Consider the following 17,117-nt stretch of genomic DNA (forward strand, 5'->3'; position numbering starts at 1 on the left):
GAGATAACAGGAAAGCTATCAGGAAGGAGTGCAGCAAAGCAAACAGAAACAAAGTGAGCCCAGGGAATTTACTAATGCACCTAGAACCTTAAGATGGAAAGGCTTAATCTGGAAAATGTATGTGGGTGGATAAAGGTCTTACAGGTGAGTAAATCCCCCCTGGAAAACATGGTAAGGAATATAATATAATATAATATAATATAATATAATATAATATAATATAATATAATATAATATAATATAATATAGCAAATAAAAGCCATCTTTTATTTTTAGCTACCATTCAAGATTCAGTCAGTTATATCAACACATGCATACAACACTCAAAAAAATCAAATAAGAGATTTTCTTCACTTCTCTGTGCCAACCCGATGGCTGTTGAGTGTCTAAGTATGAAAGGCAGTGTAGCTAGATAGATGACTGCAGGTTGGGTTAGAAGTATGAGTGATAATGGAAGGAAGGAGGGATCGATGAAAATATCAATACAGTAAAATAGGAGGCCGTGGCCACGCTGAGACCTGGCTGATAGCCACTCTTCAGGAGACTGATCTTTGCCAAAGCACTTATTTGTATGTGCATGTGTATTCAGGTGCTTGTGGAAACAGACTTTAGGATTTTTACTCTGTAATGAGATATCTGCTTTATTTAGAGAAAAAAATTAAAGATTGCTCTGTAAAACTGTTTGCTAGCATGAAAAAAAAGCACCTGATAGGTTATCTTCCTACACGTTTGCAAAATCTGTGTCTGTTCAAGAGCTTTTAAGCAAATCAAGTAATTTAAAAAAAAAATCATGCAGTCCAGATCATCTTTGAATAAAATATTTTTTCTCAGAAATAAACTTAACAAATATCCATATCTATGTAATGCAGCAACTCAGCATACCTGCTTTCTAAAACCATAGACTGTATATAAAAAATGGATACATGCACCATGATATCACTTTATGTTTTGTGGGTTTACATTTCAGAACCTCAGTTTGGACAACGTCATCTTGTTTTTTGTTTTGTTTTCTGTTTGTTGAATTTACTTTCCATTGCCAGGCTTTGTTGATGAGTATTTAGATCATGCTAGCTAGCTAAGTGAGCAAGCTACATAAATATGGGAGTATTTGACATGTGCAGATACCTGCTTATTAATGCTAATGAATGAATAAATTAGGACAAATATCTGTGCAGCAAATAGCATTTCTTTGTCATGTAGCTGCATTAAAAATTGTCCAAAAAGCACCAACACCACAAACATGGCTGAGGTCCATTTCAGTGAGTCTGCACCTTCTGATCAAAGATGGTAAACTTTTAAGTCTTGCACAATAAGTTTTATAATTCTATGACTGTCATGAGGAGAAAATAGCTATAGAGTCCAAAGTTATTACATATTTATATCTATTTGTAAAGCTGGGCATTTTAACTTGATAGCCTATAGGCACTGACCTACTTTTGTAGCCAGTCACACAAGACCTTTCAAGTAGATTTCAGCTTGTCCGAAAAAAGTCATTTTAGGGCCCGAGGTATACATCCACACTAGGGCTGCCACAAACGATTATTTTGATAGTCGACTAGTCACTGATTATTTTTGCAATTAGTCGACTAATCAGATCATGCATCCATTGGACAAAACGTACAGCTTATTGCACCAGCATGCATCTGCTCTTATATAACTATCATTAGCTTACAGCTTTAAGTGTTTAAGGTATGTGCTAACTAAAAATAAAGACAAGATGATAGTTTATTAAATTTTAATGAAATTTGCAGATTGTTTCGGTGAGTTTAATAAACTCGCTCTGCTTGCTATCTAAAATATAACGGACACCGGAGTATATTCTCGAGCATCTCACACTTCTGATAATCAGTTGTCTGCTTGACGTTTATTCAGCTGTGTAAAAACTATAACTTTAATCTCAGCCAAACCGATTTACTCAGGAACAAATAAAATACTAAAAAAAGCCAAACAATAACATTTTTAAGTTATCTAAGTGACTTATATATGTTTAACCTGAGTAGCGAAAGACGGCGGTGGGTTTGAAAACGATTTGCCGGGAGTCCGGTGTTCTCACGCTCTAGTGAGCCTTGCCCCCGGCTAGCTATCGAGCTAGTGGGTAACAGACGTCTCGAAAACGTCGGAGCGCTTTTGAAAATATGTGGTGTCTTGATAAACTGAGCAGATATTTGAGGTTTACACAGCTACATTCTCGCCTGAAAATATGTTAAACGTTTATTTTGTGACCCAGAAAGAATAATAAGAGTAATATTAAAACTAACTAGCTGCCGCCATTGTTGGAAACTGACGCTGGGCCGCGCTATGAATTCTGGGACACAGCTTCTTCTTCTTCTTCTTCTTCTTCTTCTTCGGGGTTTAACGGCAGCTGGCATCCTTGTACATGCAGTGCTGCCATCTTCTGTTTCAGTCCGTTATTACACTCTTAAATCCTGCTACTTATTCCTGCGTCTTTTGGATCTTACAAAGCTTCAAACGATGCGTCGACTATTAAATCAGTCGTCGACGATTTTGATAGTCGACGTAATCGTGACTAGTCGACTAATCGTGGCAGCCCTAATCCACACCTCACTTGCAGCTGGTCTGTCTGTACTTAAAGGCACAAAGTGAAATTTCTTCTTCTAATTGTTCAGCCTAAGAGTGTGTGTATATACATTTCTATATATATACAAAGTCAGTTACAAGCTGATTTAAGTTGGGAAAGAAAGTCAAAAAAAAAAAAAAACGAGACTGGCAGATTATAATCTTCGGCAGATTATTCGAAACCGTGGGCACATTTCATATGCACATATAACATTCCTCTTTAAAAATTTGCCTTTTGGTGGCACAGACCTGCAAAAACATGGATATTACAGAAATCTCAAAGGGGGGAAAAAATCACAGTAAATAATGCTTTTAGTCCTAATTGTCAAGTTTCATGTGATCTCATTCTGGTAATGGTGGATAATGGCTGTAGTAGACAGCCTGAGACATTGTTAGTCAAATTATAGAATATTCCTCTTGAGACAGCATTCATTACAACTATGATGTTTCTTGAAAAGTTAGAAATGCCAGTGAATCAGTGTTGTTTGTGCCTTGCAGATTTGAAAAGCTCCAGGCAAGGCAGGACATACTTATTAGAGTGCGATTTCACAGTCAGGCTTTGATTGTCCTTCAGTTGCCTTCCCCCCCTCTCTCTCTTACTCTTTTCATACATGTGAAACCCTGGGAATAGGAGCATAAAACCTTTTAGCTATGCTTTATCTACTCTTTTTTTGGTGTCCTAATTATGGGTTGGAGAAACCTAGAGGTCCATCATTTGCTGCAGTCGTTGAATTCAGCCATCCGTTGAATACAGTTCATTTCAATACCCTGACTACGCTCTTACAATTCCTTGTGCCACCTATGAAAAGATTCATTTTAACTCCAACTGCGGGAACTTCAGAAGCTTCAGATGTGGCATTTTTAAAGGGGAACTTCACCAATTTTACACAACACAGTCTATTTACAATCCCGTATTATACTGCAGCATATGTGGAACTGAACTCGACAAAGGTCAGTGTGATGAGAGCAAGTTTCCCAAAAAATAAGAGTAAAAATGAGGGAGTGGCGCTGGAGAGGACTGAGGCTGTCTGAAGTCTGTAGCCTGCTTCTCATCCTCGCTTGAGCCTTGTGGATTGAAGCTACATAACTAGTTGCAGTAAAACAGGCATATAAAAAAGAAAGCACATCCTCTTTTAAATTAGAGGTTTTATATATCAGGAATAACAATAAAATAATAAAAATAAATTGTATGGTTCTTACCGAATTCTAAAATCAGATGAACAACAACACATGGTATATATAACACACTGTATTTTCTTTTCTCAACATAAACGAAGCCAAAATATCAAGTAATCTTTTACTACTTTAATAAAACTGAAGACTGTAGGAAGGGTAAGCCGTAGGTGCTGCTAATTAGATGGACTTGATTAATTAATCACCAATCTCTAGCAGTTTTTACAATTTGCTTGAGTCAGGCTTGTGTTAACAAAGGAAGAACGATAACAGCAATAATCTTATAGAAGAAACCGTTTCTGCCCATCAATCTGAGAAGGGTTATAAAGCCATTTCCAATTTGAGGTCCACCACTCTACAGTGAGAAAGATTATTCACAAGTTAAAAATGTTCAACACAGTTCAGAGAAACTGCAAAAATCCCAAGAGGTATATTTTAGACTCTACAGGCCTCAGTTAGCATGTAAAATGTTAATGTTCATGACACTACAATTAGGAAAAGGCTGAACAAGAAGGGCTTGTTTGGACGGTTTGCCAGGAAAAACCCTCTTACCTCTAAAAATGGCATGGAAGCAAAGTTGCATTTGAACAAACCACAAGACTTCTGGAACAATGAACAGATGAGACCAAAGTGGAGATGTTTGGCCAAAAGCAAACACAGCAAACCAGCACAAATACTTCATACCAACTGAGGGAAGTATGAGGATTTGAGCTTGTTTTGCAGCCACAGGACCTGGGCACCTTTAGGTCATTAAGTCAACCGTGAACTCCTCTGTACACCAAAGTATTCTACAGTCCAACAGCTAAAGCTTGGCCAAGATTAGGTCATGCAACAGGACAATGATCTCAAGCAAATCTACAGAATTCCTGAAAGAGAAAACAATTAAGGTGCAGCGATGGTCCAGTTAAAGTAAAATCTTAGAATTGAAATGGAAACGCCTTTTAATAACAGTGCAGTTTTGACCTGTTGTTGGATCCTCACACCTTTGTTTCTTGCTTTCAGTGCATTAAAGGGCTCCATTAACTCACACCTTCCCTCCTTTTCACAGAAATCACCTCTTCAGACTCAATCTTGAAGACCTGACACTGATCCAGGTGAGTGCTAATTCTGTCTCCCGCTGCCGTCTCACTCACCCAGTTTTCTAGGCGAATGCGTATTAACTCTGTCTGCTCGTATGGCTCCCCCTTCAACAAACACTGCGCTAATTTTAGCACGCTGCGTGTCTGTGCTCGCAACTTAAAGCGGTTACAGCAAAATGGTTTAGCGTTTCACGTGTCACAACAACTTCACAACCCGGTGAAGCTCCAGTGGGCTTGGTTGACGGCGCCGTGGGTTGATACTCGCAGTGAATGAAAGAGTGTTGATAGGAAGCGTTGTCTGTGTTATGGGCGATCGTGGCTCAAGAGTTGGGAGTTCGCCTTGTAATCGGAAGGTTGCCGGTTCAAGCCCTGGCTCGGACAGTCTCGGTCGTTGTGTCCTTGGGCAAGACACTTCACCCATTGCCTACTGGTGGTGGTCAGAGGGCCCGGTGGCGCCAGTGTCCGGCAGCCTCGCCTCTGTCAGTGCGCCCCAGGGTGGCTACAATGTAGCTTGCCATCACCAGTGTGTGAATGTGTGTGTGAATGGGTGGATGACTGGATATGTAAAGCGCTATATAAATACAGGCCAGGCCATTTAATGTTCTCCTTGCTGAAATCCAATTTGAAGGTGTTTGTGAAATTTGAAGCTGTATTTTGCCACATGTCTAAGCTTTTAAAAGATCTTCTGCAATTTCTTTAATGTGATGCTACAAATGATTTGAAATGGCAAACAGAAATCAAAGTGTCCTAACATCTTGCCCGCGCGTTGCACGAAATATGTATAAATAGCTGTGCGCGCAAGCTGGCAATTTAATTTTTTCACCCTGTCTTTCCCACATGTTGTCGCTAATTTCTTTTTCCAACATCCTCTCATTTCACTTTCTTTTTTTCCTCTCTTCTATGAGCCCACATATCCCCACCTGTGGAGCAAGCCAATTTTGTGACCCACTGAGTTACCATACAAACACTGACACTTTGAGGGCTTTATTTGCAGGTGGTAACAGCAAGCCTTCTTTGATGCTTAGACAACTCTTTATGTTTGCCATTTACACTCTAGAAAACCAGGGGAGAGGAGAAAGAGAATCAGGGGAGCAAGAACGGCTGGGTGGAACAGGAGTGTTGTTGACATAGATCTGACTAGAAGGGGAAAATGGGGAAAATGGACAGAAGAAATAAGAAGCGAGGCTGAATTTGTTAGGCAGGAGGGAGTGGAGGGTAAAACGCACAAAGGAATCAGGGAGCAGTGAGACAGCACACAGACAACGAGGGAAGAAAGCAGGAAAAAAAAACCCGCAGAGAGAGACGAGGATTCACGCAGAGCTGGTCTTTTGTGGCCGCTCGCTGGGACTCCGATGCTTTTTAAAGTTGCTCTGTGGCACCCAGCTATCCTCCCCTTCTTTTTTTCATCCTGTGCTCGACTGGGTTTGCAGAATCAGCAAGGAGATTCCACTGAGCCAATCTACCCTGCATCTCCAAGATGTCTTCTTATGAGAGAATAGGATCTGGTAATCCGTGCCAAGGCCTGGGGCTGGTTTAAGTTGACCTGCACACTAGTCCCAGCTTCGCATTTAACCATGCCAAGGCCATAAAGTCAAGCATAAATATGTATCCAAGTGGTGGAATTTAAGGAGGAAAGGGGGAATTATTCCTTTCACCTCCTTGAAGCGTCTTTCTTTCCTTCCTTTTTTTTTCATCCAAGCATGAAACAGGAGATTAAATGCGCAGAGATTTGGTTGCCTCTGCGCCTGGGTTTACATATATTTCTCATTCTTATTGTTGTTGGATATGAAAGCCTTGAATGAATTTCCCCTTTGGCGCTGTTGCTCCACTCACATTACACGCATTGCTGATTGATCAAATAGATTTACTAGGGAACATGGCGCTGAAGGTGGCAGAGCCAACAAAGAAAGTTTGAGCACAAGCACTTGTTAGTAGTCCTGTGCATTTTATTACGGTTGCACCAAGGTTCAAGAGAGTTGCATGAGCTTCTCTCTCTCTCTCTTCTGCAGGAGGAAATTAAGCTAAAAGCTACACCTACGCCTGTCTTTGTGATTTCACCCCATCGTCATGTATCAGCCCTGTCAGATAATGCCCGATGGCAGTGATTTGTTCTTGCATGGATGGCAGCGTTAAGAAGGAGGCTGTGTATGATTTGACAGAGCACAAGGTTTAAAGCTACTGTAATACAAACAGCCGGTAATATGCTAAAGAGTTGGGTATGATTACCTTATGATTGATGACTGATCTCATCATGCATGAAACTTTTCTGGGGAGGACAAAATAAAAAACAGCCACCAAGGTTTTCTTTGAGGCAAAGATTAATCCAACCTACCTCTCCTGCCCTTGGATGCAGTGTGATAAGTTGCTTTCAAGCTTTTCAAGAGGCAGAAAATGAACTGGGAATATCTGGTAGTCTTACTGTTGTATTACGAAGGGTGTGGGGGGTTTGAAAGCACTGACACTTGGACTGGTAGCTAAACACTGCCCGTCTGTTGCACATATCGAGATGAGACAAAGAGCTTGATCGACCCTGAGCCCCAGCAAACATAATCTCCTCAGTAAATTGGCTCCTTGTTTGGAGGTAATAAAAACCAGAAAAAAGGGCAACAGCTGGAGAGAAAGCGGACTTTTGTTTTAAAAAAAATTGTGGATGCGAATTCATCTGTGAAGTATGTGTTTTCTAAGAAGACCTTAAAGATTTGGTCTTAGGAGTGTAAACTGTGTCACTCCCTGAGGAAAGCTATAAAGGGTGTTTACAAGACAGAGGCGCACTTAAAGAATCATAAAGAGAAGAAAATATTTCACATCACGTTAACTTTCTAACCTGTGCTCAAACCGAGTGGCAGTTTGGGGTTGAAGTGGGAAGAGTCAGTCATCAACACATGCGTCAGCCCTCGCGATGACCTTGATTGGAGTTAATATCTCGTACTTAAAGGTTTTTTTTCCTGCTGTGTCTCAGTAGCCTGAAGAGGCTTTCCTCCCCCTGTCAACCTCTACCCTCATCGTCACTGATCTGGAAAACACTGTCAAGAACAAAAGGTGGATACTTTTCTCCTTGCTCCACTTTCAAAACTTGTGCAGCAGAGTCGAAAAAAAATAGAAGAAGAAGACAGGAACGTAACTGTGCAGCATGTGCAACTACTGAGACATTTAGAGCTTCCACAGACAAACAATTAGCTTGAAACGACCCAACGAAGCACAATTTCCCTTCCTCCATTTACAGTAAATTGCACATTACATGTCATCTCCATTCAGTATTGTCCTTCTGCCCTGTTTATCATTCATATCCTGAGATCAGCTACTGCCAGCCTTAGGGGAAGCAAATCAATGCTGGCACTGCCATTGCTAACTATGCCAGCTCAGATTAATTGCTTGTTTTTCTGTCTGCACGTGAGCTCACCAAATAATATCAGCGTGCCCATTTTTTAGCAGTGTCTTTACTTCTTTACTTGGGCTAATAAACCACTGTTAACTTCCATGCTCGTCCTTAAAAGCATGAACCGAAAGGACCCAAAGTTTCTAATTTGCATTCAGTGATAAGAGTCTATTGAATTCACATAAACAAAGATGCTAATGTAAGAAGAAATTACCAGGGGAGGGGGAAAAAAAGCTAAACGCACACACACACTCAGCCTGTACAAGCCAATATCAGGATCCTGCTTCCATGCTAAATCGGAATAAGATGCAGAAGATGAGCCTGAGTTTCAACAGAAGAACTGAGGCACAGCGTTAGTCAATAAGCACCGGGATGAGGAAGGATCAGTGGTATTGTTCATGATTCAATACGGGCGAGGAGGAGAAAATAGTGGAAATTCACTCCAGCCTCTCTCTTGTCCTCCTGCACTGGCACAGGAAAACACTATCCATAACAGTTTCCCTTGGCAACAGACACTGTATGCTGTTGAGATGTATTTTGTGCTTTTATTTTTCTTTGCTTCCTCTTGTATTGTGTCCTTCACCCCGTCCCCCTCTTTTTAAATTTTTTTTAAAAGAAGGACTTTTTCCACTTTTGCATGTCTAATATATCACGGCCTTGTCTCTTGTAATTACACTGCATCAGCCAAACAATTAGCCCTGCTAATCAGTAGCTAACAGAAACTGTCCTTCATAGCTCTGGAAGCATTTCCAATTCACTGAGCTGAACGCTAACTTGGCCGTTTAAATGCATAGACCAAAATGCACGATTGGAACTGGAGATGCAGACATGTACAGTGATATCATGGACGCGACGGCATGTTCAACCATAATAGTTGTGAGTATACTGTAAAAGGCAGACAGTAGCAGGGGGTCTCTTCTACACGGACTCATCCGTTCAAAGTGTCACGATGATATGAGTAGAGACACGGACCTACACGTTGGCAAAGGCATGACATCAAGACCAATTTCGCGTGTAAATCTTCCAGCAGCTTACATCAGCAGACATCAATGTGAATAGTAAATACTGTGCCAGCACATCAGAAGGTAATATCAGATATTCATAAGCCAGATTAGATTTCCCCCCACAGGATTTGTCCAGCTCTTACTCTCAACCTGCCGTCCCCTTGTAATGAGGCGCACAGCTAGTCATTTCACAAAGCTAGACAGCTGTCAGCAGCGAGTGTGTTCTCTGGACCCTCTTTATGCAAAATATATTCAATATCATGTCTGGAAACTGCTGTTTTGGAATTCAGCTCCTCACTCCCTCCTCCATCTCACTGACTACCTCACTCAGCCCACACAGTCTGCCTTGTTCTGGCTGACTCCTAAGTTGGACTCTGTTTTCGCTTTGTTGTTTCCCCCCCTGTCTATTTGTCCCTTATTTTCCCTTTTCTGTTCTTTCCTCTGTCGTTGTCCATCTCCCTCCCTGCCTACACTCCCCCTTTGTATCTCTCCTGCACCCACCACACCTAACAATAGCCCCTCAGTGTGAGGGCTGACGAGAGACTTGGGCACAATGGTTCATCTCTAAGGACTGCACCCATTACAGGGGGCAGGATAGAGGGTGGACGTGAGGAAAAAAAAAATAAAAATTCTTCTCCACTGCTTTCATTTCTTCCCTGAAGCAACAAATGACTGTGGTAAATTCTCTCTGCCTAACTGAATTTCTGCATCGTAATCACATTTTATGTTACTTAACATACTATTCCAGTCTATTTTAATTTTCCTATTTTTTAGCCGCTTTGGTTAAAAATAAAACTGTCCATCAAGCTCTCGCTGAGCACTAGATGGTAGCAGTGATGCTTAAAATAAATAAAATGTGACAACAAACAGGCGTATTCGTACAAATTATCCAGAAAATTTCTCCATTTAGAAAATTCAGAAATTAGAAAATATTTAGAAAAGAAAAGAGTAAAAATATTGAGCGGACCGCTAACATTTCAAGCATCTATAGATCTGTCAAGCTAACTTGAGCTAGTACTGCAGTGACCAAACAGCTGTGTTTAGACCTGTTGACAATAAGCACAAGCTTCTCTTTACAGCTGAGCTATTTGGCAGCGTGTGCGTTCAAGACCTCTTGTTTGGCCTCCTGTTGTGTCTCTACAAATAGAAAGTACTATATAATTAACTTTTTCACTGATATTCTAAAATAATTATTGGTCTGAGTCAGTGGTGTGCGATGACTTTTACAGAAAGGAAAGCAGAGCAAATGATCCCCCGACCACCAAATGATCAGTTGAGCAGTTCCACTGTTTCTCACCCACCAACGAGACAAATTGGACCAGATGAAAACATAATAAACATTTCATGATTAATGTGGCCTGTCTTTTCTGTGCTGACAGCATCTCTCCAGGATCTTGCTGCATTCTGCCTGGATGTCATAAACACTGTGAACTCCTTTCTGGCTGTTTATTTTTGCTGTATAGGGAGGGCGCATATCTTAAAAAAGACCTTCTATAATACCCATCAAAATATATACTGTTAACTAAGAATGACCAATGATGGAGGAGTTATTTAGATTTTCTTTCCTTTGAAAACCCTACAATTAAGCATACATCATGTAAAGGTCTCCATCTCCATAATGTCCTACCCACTGCTTCTTTCCTGGTGCCTTTGTCTTAATCCAGTTTTTGGTGATCTTTGCTGCAGAAAGGAGAATTTTAGCCAAGTAACGGTCCTTTACATGTAGGCTACAGCACCTTTCAAGTATCCAAGATACAAAACAAGACAAGTTCTGGGAATTATATAACCTAATATATCACAAACAGTTGAGTTAATTTTGACTCAGAAAATGTGTGCATTATCTAGTTGATTCCATCCACTCAGCCTCCAACACTGTTGTTGTGTATTGGTTTGTTTATCTTAGGTGCAATAAAATACGAATTATACAGTCACATTTTAGACACAAAGCATTCATTGATAAACTCCCTATCAGAGAATTGCTTGCTGGTTATTGCAATTTTGTGGGAAATCAGATACACATTTTTCCCCCTCCAGGGGCAAGGGTACCTAGACCCGGGGCTTAGAGTACGCTTGGGGAGTGTGATCGTGTGTACAGCGTCTCTTTATGTCTGTCTCCACGTTGGGTGAGTGTGGAGTAAGTGCATATGAGAGCATGAGGGTGGGAATGGATGTTTGTATCTGTGTGTGCCTGTATGTCTGTGTCTATATGTCAGGTTGGGTATCAGACGCCACCTCTCTGGGGACATCTCAGGCCCTCCAAGGTTTGGAGGCCTATCTCCCCCCACCACTTCCCCTGCCAGTGGCGGACTCCCTCAGACATCGGTGCGTTGGTGGTTCTTTGTGTCGGGGATGGGCGTCCAGGTACACACCGGCTCACTCCTTGGTGGCGCTTATCGGGGCCTGGAGCCTGGGGCTCGCTCGGGCCACTTCGGAGGTGGGGTGCCCCCGGCCTCTCGGCCTGGGGCTCGGTCAGGTTTTGTCTTTTGCCCTTTATCCCCGTCCCTCTTCTCTCGCTGTTTTTTCCCCCTCTTCCTTTCTCCCTTTTCTTTTCCTCATTCAAGTCTGTCCGTATCTAGCAAGTGAAAATAAAAAATAAAATAAACAATAAAAGGTGAATCAAATAGACCATTACGGCAAGGCTGGGATGGTCCATTTGGTAAAGTAAATCCTTGGGCATCTTTCTTCGCCTTTAGACAATAATTCTGATGGCAAAAGAGCCAAAGGGACAGGCAAAAAAAAAAAAAAAAAAAAAAAATGGATAAGGTAATTACGTTTATTAGGTGTGTGTGTGTGTGTGTGTGTGTGTGTGTGTGTGTGTGTGTGTGTGTGTGTGTGTGTGTGTGTGTGGTTTTGATTGTTAGTCCATAGCGCTTTATGAGAGTTGCTTATCTTTTTACGTGAAATAACGTAAGAGTTTGAGATTCCAGAGGGGCTGGCAGCAATGCACTCAGTGAAAGGGACTACTTGTTTATTGAGGTAGCTTTATGCTTGCATAGCCTGGAGCTGAAATGGGACAACATGGGAATGCTAATGAAATATTTCGCGCCTATTGCAAATTTCCATTGCCGAATTGTAACATCTACTCTTATCTGTATTAAATCGATAGGTTTCTAAAAGAGATAAAAGAAATATTGTGCAGAATTGAGTTCAACTTATTGGTACAGCCCTCCTCCAGGGTCCCTATTTCTCAAGTGGCCCTTTAGGGGAAAATGAAATGCGCACCCCTACTCTGCACTCCAGTTTATGCATTAGGAGCCTACCTCAGGTGGCTGCTTTTCTTTCTCGCTTTCACTTCTTTGTTTTTTACTTCAGAAGTGGCGTTTGCAACTCTGTCATGATCCTGGCCAACATGGCCCAGGATCATGACACTCTCTTTCTGTCTTATCTTCTTTGCTTCCCCTCTATGTCTTTATTCTAGTTCCCTCTAGGTGACAAAGGCACAGAAAAGACTTGTGTGAAGCAGCTTCCTCTGATAAAGCCAAGAATTATTATTACTTAATGACAGCACATTCCAGACATATTTCAGTTTAAGACAGATTCATCTTGGAGGCACAGGGGCTGAACAATAGCATTCTAATGAGCTTTTAATGTTTCCTAATGACACTGGCGCTTGCTTAGCTCGGCTGTGATTCTGTTCTCCACTCTGGACCATTTGAGCCTGGGCAGTCAGATTAGGTGGCACTAGCAGTCTGTGATGTCAGCATATCGCCACTTAACTTGCGCGTGGACATCACCTACTTCAGTAGCTGTAAAGTTGATGTCTTAAATATGAAATGAGAATATGTATTATTCCGAAAATACGTTCTGCACCACTCCGAATGACGATAAATCACATGATTGTCCCGTGATGACAAAAAGAAACACTTTGCTCCCACTAATGTGATTTCAAGTTGTAATTTAGCCTCGTACCATGACTGTTTGTTACACTGAAAGCTTGTGGAGTAAGGTTCAAGGGCCAATTAACGAGTTTTTCTTCCCCCCCCTCATGCGATTAGCTAAAGCGCTCTCAGCGCTTTCAGCACCCACATTGAATTCAGCTGGGACCAGCAGTGGTGCTGTGTGTGCAGGCTGTGCTGTTTGTGCTGATGTGTGTGGTTTGTGTAGTGGATGGATGCACAGCCCCAGAATAGCCAGCTTTGGCCTGGAATGGAAGTGACACACAAGAGACAGAGAGAAGCCAGCGTCCATTAATGTCCCATATCTTATCCTCCCCAAATTGCAGCACACACACTGAGCACTTTCCTTCCTTTAAGCCCCTCCTCCCTGTTACTGAACTGTGTACACATTTAGGTGTTTCCATGCCTCCCAAAGGTCACTGAAGCAGAAAACAAAAGCTCTTGTCGTAAAACGCAGCATAAACTTCTGCCGCCTTCTGAAGAAGAAATAAAAGTTCTACTAAATGCTAAGGGGTGTTCAGCTTTCGTTCCCCCTCTTGTCCTGGCATAAAACAGTCCTGATACCAAGGTGAAATCTAATATTCTCTGTCAGTTAGCGATATTTACTATATTCCCACAGAGAGAAGTACTGCACCTCTGGCTACTTTCCAGGTTATTACTGCAGGAAAGTTGTACTGCTGTGGGCAACAAAAAAAACGGAAGTTAAATAGTCTCACTTTTGGAAACTTTTTGTGACTCGGCATTAAGCGTATTATTTCACCAGCCAATTTTTCTTTTAGGTATTCGTGTGTCTGCCAGTCATGCAGAGCTCGTGGCAGTGGTGGCTAATTCTGCCTGTCACAAGTGCGAGCGTCTTAGTGGCCTACTGCCCTCCCAAGGCCAGCAGGCATTTCATGAATAGAGAATTTTTATCAATGAGGAAGCCCCCTTCTCCAGGGGTTACGAGGAAATTAAAAGGTAGAAAGTGGAGCACGTTGGTGCTTTCACCCTTGGAGGAGAAAAAGTCGGCTTTATCTTCTTATTCTTCCTCCTGCTGCCTTAAAATGTCAGAGGCGTCCCTCTGTTTCTCCTTCACATGTAAATCACGTTGACACCCTACTCTAGGGACTCGCCTGTTATGTCTTAAGAGCCCTCCTTTTCCCTCACACATAAATCAAATTGACATTCGGCTTGCACGCTCTTGCGTCTCATTTTTTGGGGGTCTCTGCTTGCTATCCACCTTAATTGGATTCCATGTCTGTATTTAACAGGGCTTATAAACGCGTGTGTGTGTGCCGTAAGAGCGTGCGAGAACGTGTGTGTGCCTCTGAGAGTACAGTGAAGATGTGATGTCAAATTAATTTTCGCCTCTGTTTGAATCCTTCCCTCCTCACCCAAGTCGATCGCTGTATGCTGTATGCTTTTCTATTTGATTTTCTAAATGTGTTTTCCTGTCTTCTGTGGCATTTGTATTGCCGAGCTAGTCAACAAACATCAAACTGACTTCAAAAAGGTGGGAATCATGCCCATGGCTTAGAGCTGGGCATTGTTTTGTTTGGGCTCAGCGAGTGCTTTTCAAAGTGCTTCATGATGATGACATGGCGCCCAGTGTTTGCTACTTCTTGATGGTTTATTGGTAGCCTTACACAGCTTTTCTTTTTCTCTGCAGGAGGCTGAGTGGCACTGCGATGAATTCACCAAGGGAGCCTGCTTCAGCCGTGGAAAGTCTGAGGTGAGTTGAGGCGATGGCTGAACTGTAATTGTGCTTTATCGGACACTTGTCACTAAATTGAAAAGAAAAAAAAAATACAAGTTTCAGTGTATTTTTCAGTGAACTCGTCTCGCTTGCTACTTACGGTTGTTTTCTTGCACACGTTTGTGCACCAGAACTGATATTAATGTGAAAATTCATGGAATTTCCCAAAATGTTTTGTTAGAGTAACAAAATAGATAGTCGATTACGAACGAAAATGCAATCCTTCAGCATTTGCTGAAAGACTTTCTAAATTACAACCCCGCAGCTTTCATGTTTCCTCAACCTTTTTCCTGCGGGTTTGGTAATCTACAAAAATAACACCTGAATGAATGCTGTTCACTGGAGGAAATGAAGTGCCCAGATGTTCCCACCAGCACATCAGTGCTGTATAATAGCTTTGACTTGAAAGCTAAAAAAAAAAAAAAGGAAAGAAATCTTCTAAAGACACTAATCATGGATCTACCAGCCTTTTTGTCTTTACAGAAACAGTTGATCGGTTTCAAAGAGCACAAAGGAAAAATGTCAAATTATGATGAAACATAATGAGGTTTGAAAGCAACGTTGGGCTTCTAATGTGGCTTTAACATATGGACACATGGGGAATCCCTGCTTTCTATATGAGATATACCTCAAAGACAATTCAAATCAACTTAATGTGAAGTAAAGACCTTCCCACCACACCTTAGCCTCTATTTATGGATCTTGTTCAAAGGGAGTTCCTATTGTTTCGTTCTGTGCAGTGTATGTGTTTGTATGTGGTTAGCGTGCATATTCCCCTACAAAACAGATGGTTTAGCGGCTAAACTTGACTTGTAGGTGAACTGCCCAGCCCTGATCTGTGTGTGTCTGTGCGCGCGCACTACTGTGTATTTATCCTCCTGTGAAAGGTGGTTAGGGACCCATAATAGGCATGCACTGGCTGGCCAGTATAAGATAGCTGTTGTGAATTACAGACCAAAGCTACCTCAGTCCTTGAGAGTCACTGCTGTTTGGCAAGGCTGAATTGTTTTGCTCACTGTTCCCTTCTGAGGATCAGCTCCTGTGATGTACACTAAGAATAGCATTAAAAGACTTTATTCTCCGGCAGCTGACAGGGCTTTCGATGGTTTATTACCTAGCTCAATGCGGAGCAATATACCATCGCTTAAGCTATTACACAGACACCGTCCCTGTGCTTTGAGTGAATTTACAAGTGATTGTTTGGGGGTTTTTTTCTTAATGCACGCATCCGCTCTTCTTTTGTGTATTTGATTTATTCCAGCTGGGAAAAGAAAGGAGACTTAAATTGACTTGACAGGACTTGATTGCTGCTTCTGTTTTGTTTTATAATGTGAGAGCCAAGCGCAGCAGTCTCTGTATTACAGTATGGACGCAGAACATTTGTCAGGAAGTTTTCATAAACAAGTCAAGACTGTGAGGCTGGGCAAATATTAAATATGCTGGTATTTACTCTAGAAACAAACTGCAGTGAAGGATTGAATTATACGGGCCCCTTCACAACCCACGCCTGTTCCTCCACCCACACGCGCGCATGCGGGTATACAGCGCGTAACAAGCTGCACAAACAGCACAGATATATAGGCACGCATGACATTAGGCGCGACTGCTCGTACACGCAAATAAACACATACACACATACTTTGGCGGTTCTTAGCACCAGGAAACGAGTTGTTTTACGAGTCAGCCTTCATCTTGATAGGGGGAAATAAAAGTCCTTACCCTCCTTCCTTCCATCTTCGCTGTGATGCCCTCCACTCCTAAATCAGACCCTCGAGAGGGGGAGTTAGGGTTGCCCTGGGCACTTCAAGTGGCTCAGACAATAGCAGATTTATAAGGTTTTAAATTTCTATGAGGGGCCTCACCAACCCAGCCATGGCCCCTTTCAGATTCAGGAGACCCTATGAGTTTATTACCTTGTCCTAGGACAAAAACAAATGCCGCTCTCTGACATGAATACTGACTCCTGCTGTAACATTTACTACAAAATGACTCCTGCTGATGGAAATTGCCAGAAAGGCTTTGTGGAAGCCGGACCGTTATATTCAGAGTTCATGACTTTCAGCGACAATCATTCTTTCAATCAATCACTCACTCAGTCAGTCCCACTTTATTTGTGCGCTTTTAACCAAGTGCTGAGTGGTTTTGCTAGAAACCCGGGCCAAAACCTCAGAGGAGGACTGAGCCAAGAAAGGAGCTGTGAACATGTACTTCAGCATAATTTAGGGGAAAATAGTTTGAATTGATTAATGTAGAGAGCTGGCTAAAAGAGTGATGATT

General features: G+C 41.9%; 1 protein-coding gene across 3 annotated transcripts in view; it reads left to right on the plus strand.

Moving 5' to 3' along the window:
* The window catches only part of sema5a (sema domain, seven thrombospondin repeats (type 1 and type 1-like), transmembrane domain (TM) and short cytoplasmic domain, (semaphorin) 5A), a 151,095-nt gene that overhangs the window by 54,967 nt on the left and 79,011 nt on the right, over window positions 1-17,117 (plus strand). For all 3 annotated transcript variants that reach the window (XR_001336391.2, XM_042227242.1, XM_005912127.3), the window contains exons 4-5: window positions 4,799-4,844; window positions 14,754-14,816. Coding sequence is in view for 2 of the 3 variants with exons in the window: in XM_042227242.1 (XP_042083176.1) it covers window positions 4,799-4,844; window positions 14,754-14,816 (109 nt within the window). In the remaining variant the exon portion in view is untranslated. The remainder of the gene's footprint in view (window positions 1-4,798; window positions 4,845-14,753; window positions 14,817-17,117) is intronic.

This window comes from Haplochromis burtoni, unplaced genomic scaffold (genome assembly GCF_018398535.1).
Source record: "Haplochromis burtoni strain Fernald_Lab_line unplaced genomic scaffold, NCSU_Asbu1 Contig_1, whole genome shotgun sequence".
NCBI classification, from domain to species: Eukaryota; Metazoa; Chordata; class Actinopteri; order Cichliformes; family Cichlidae; genus Haplochromis; species Haplochromis burtoni.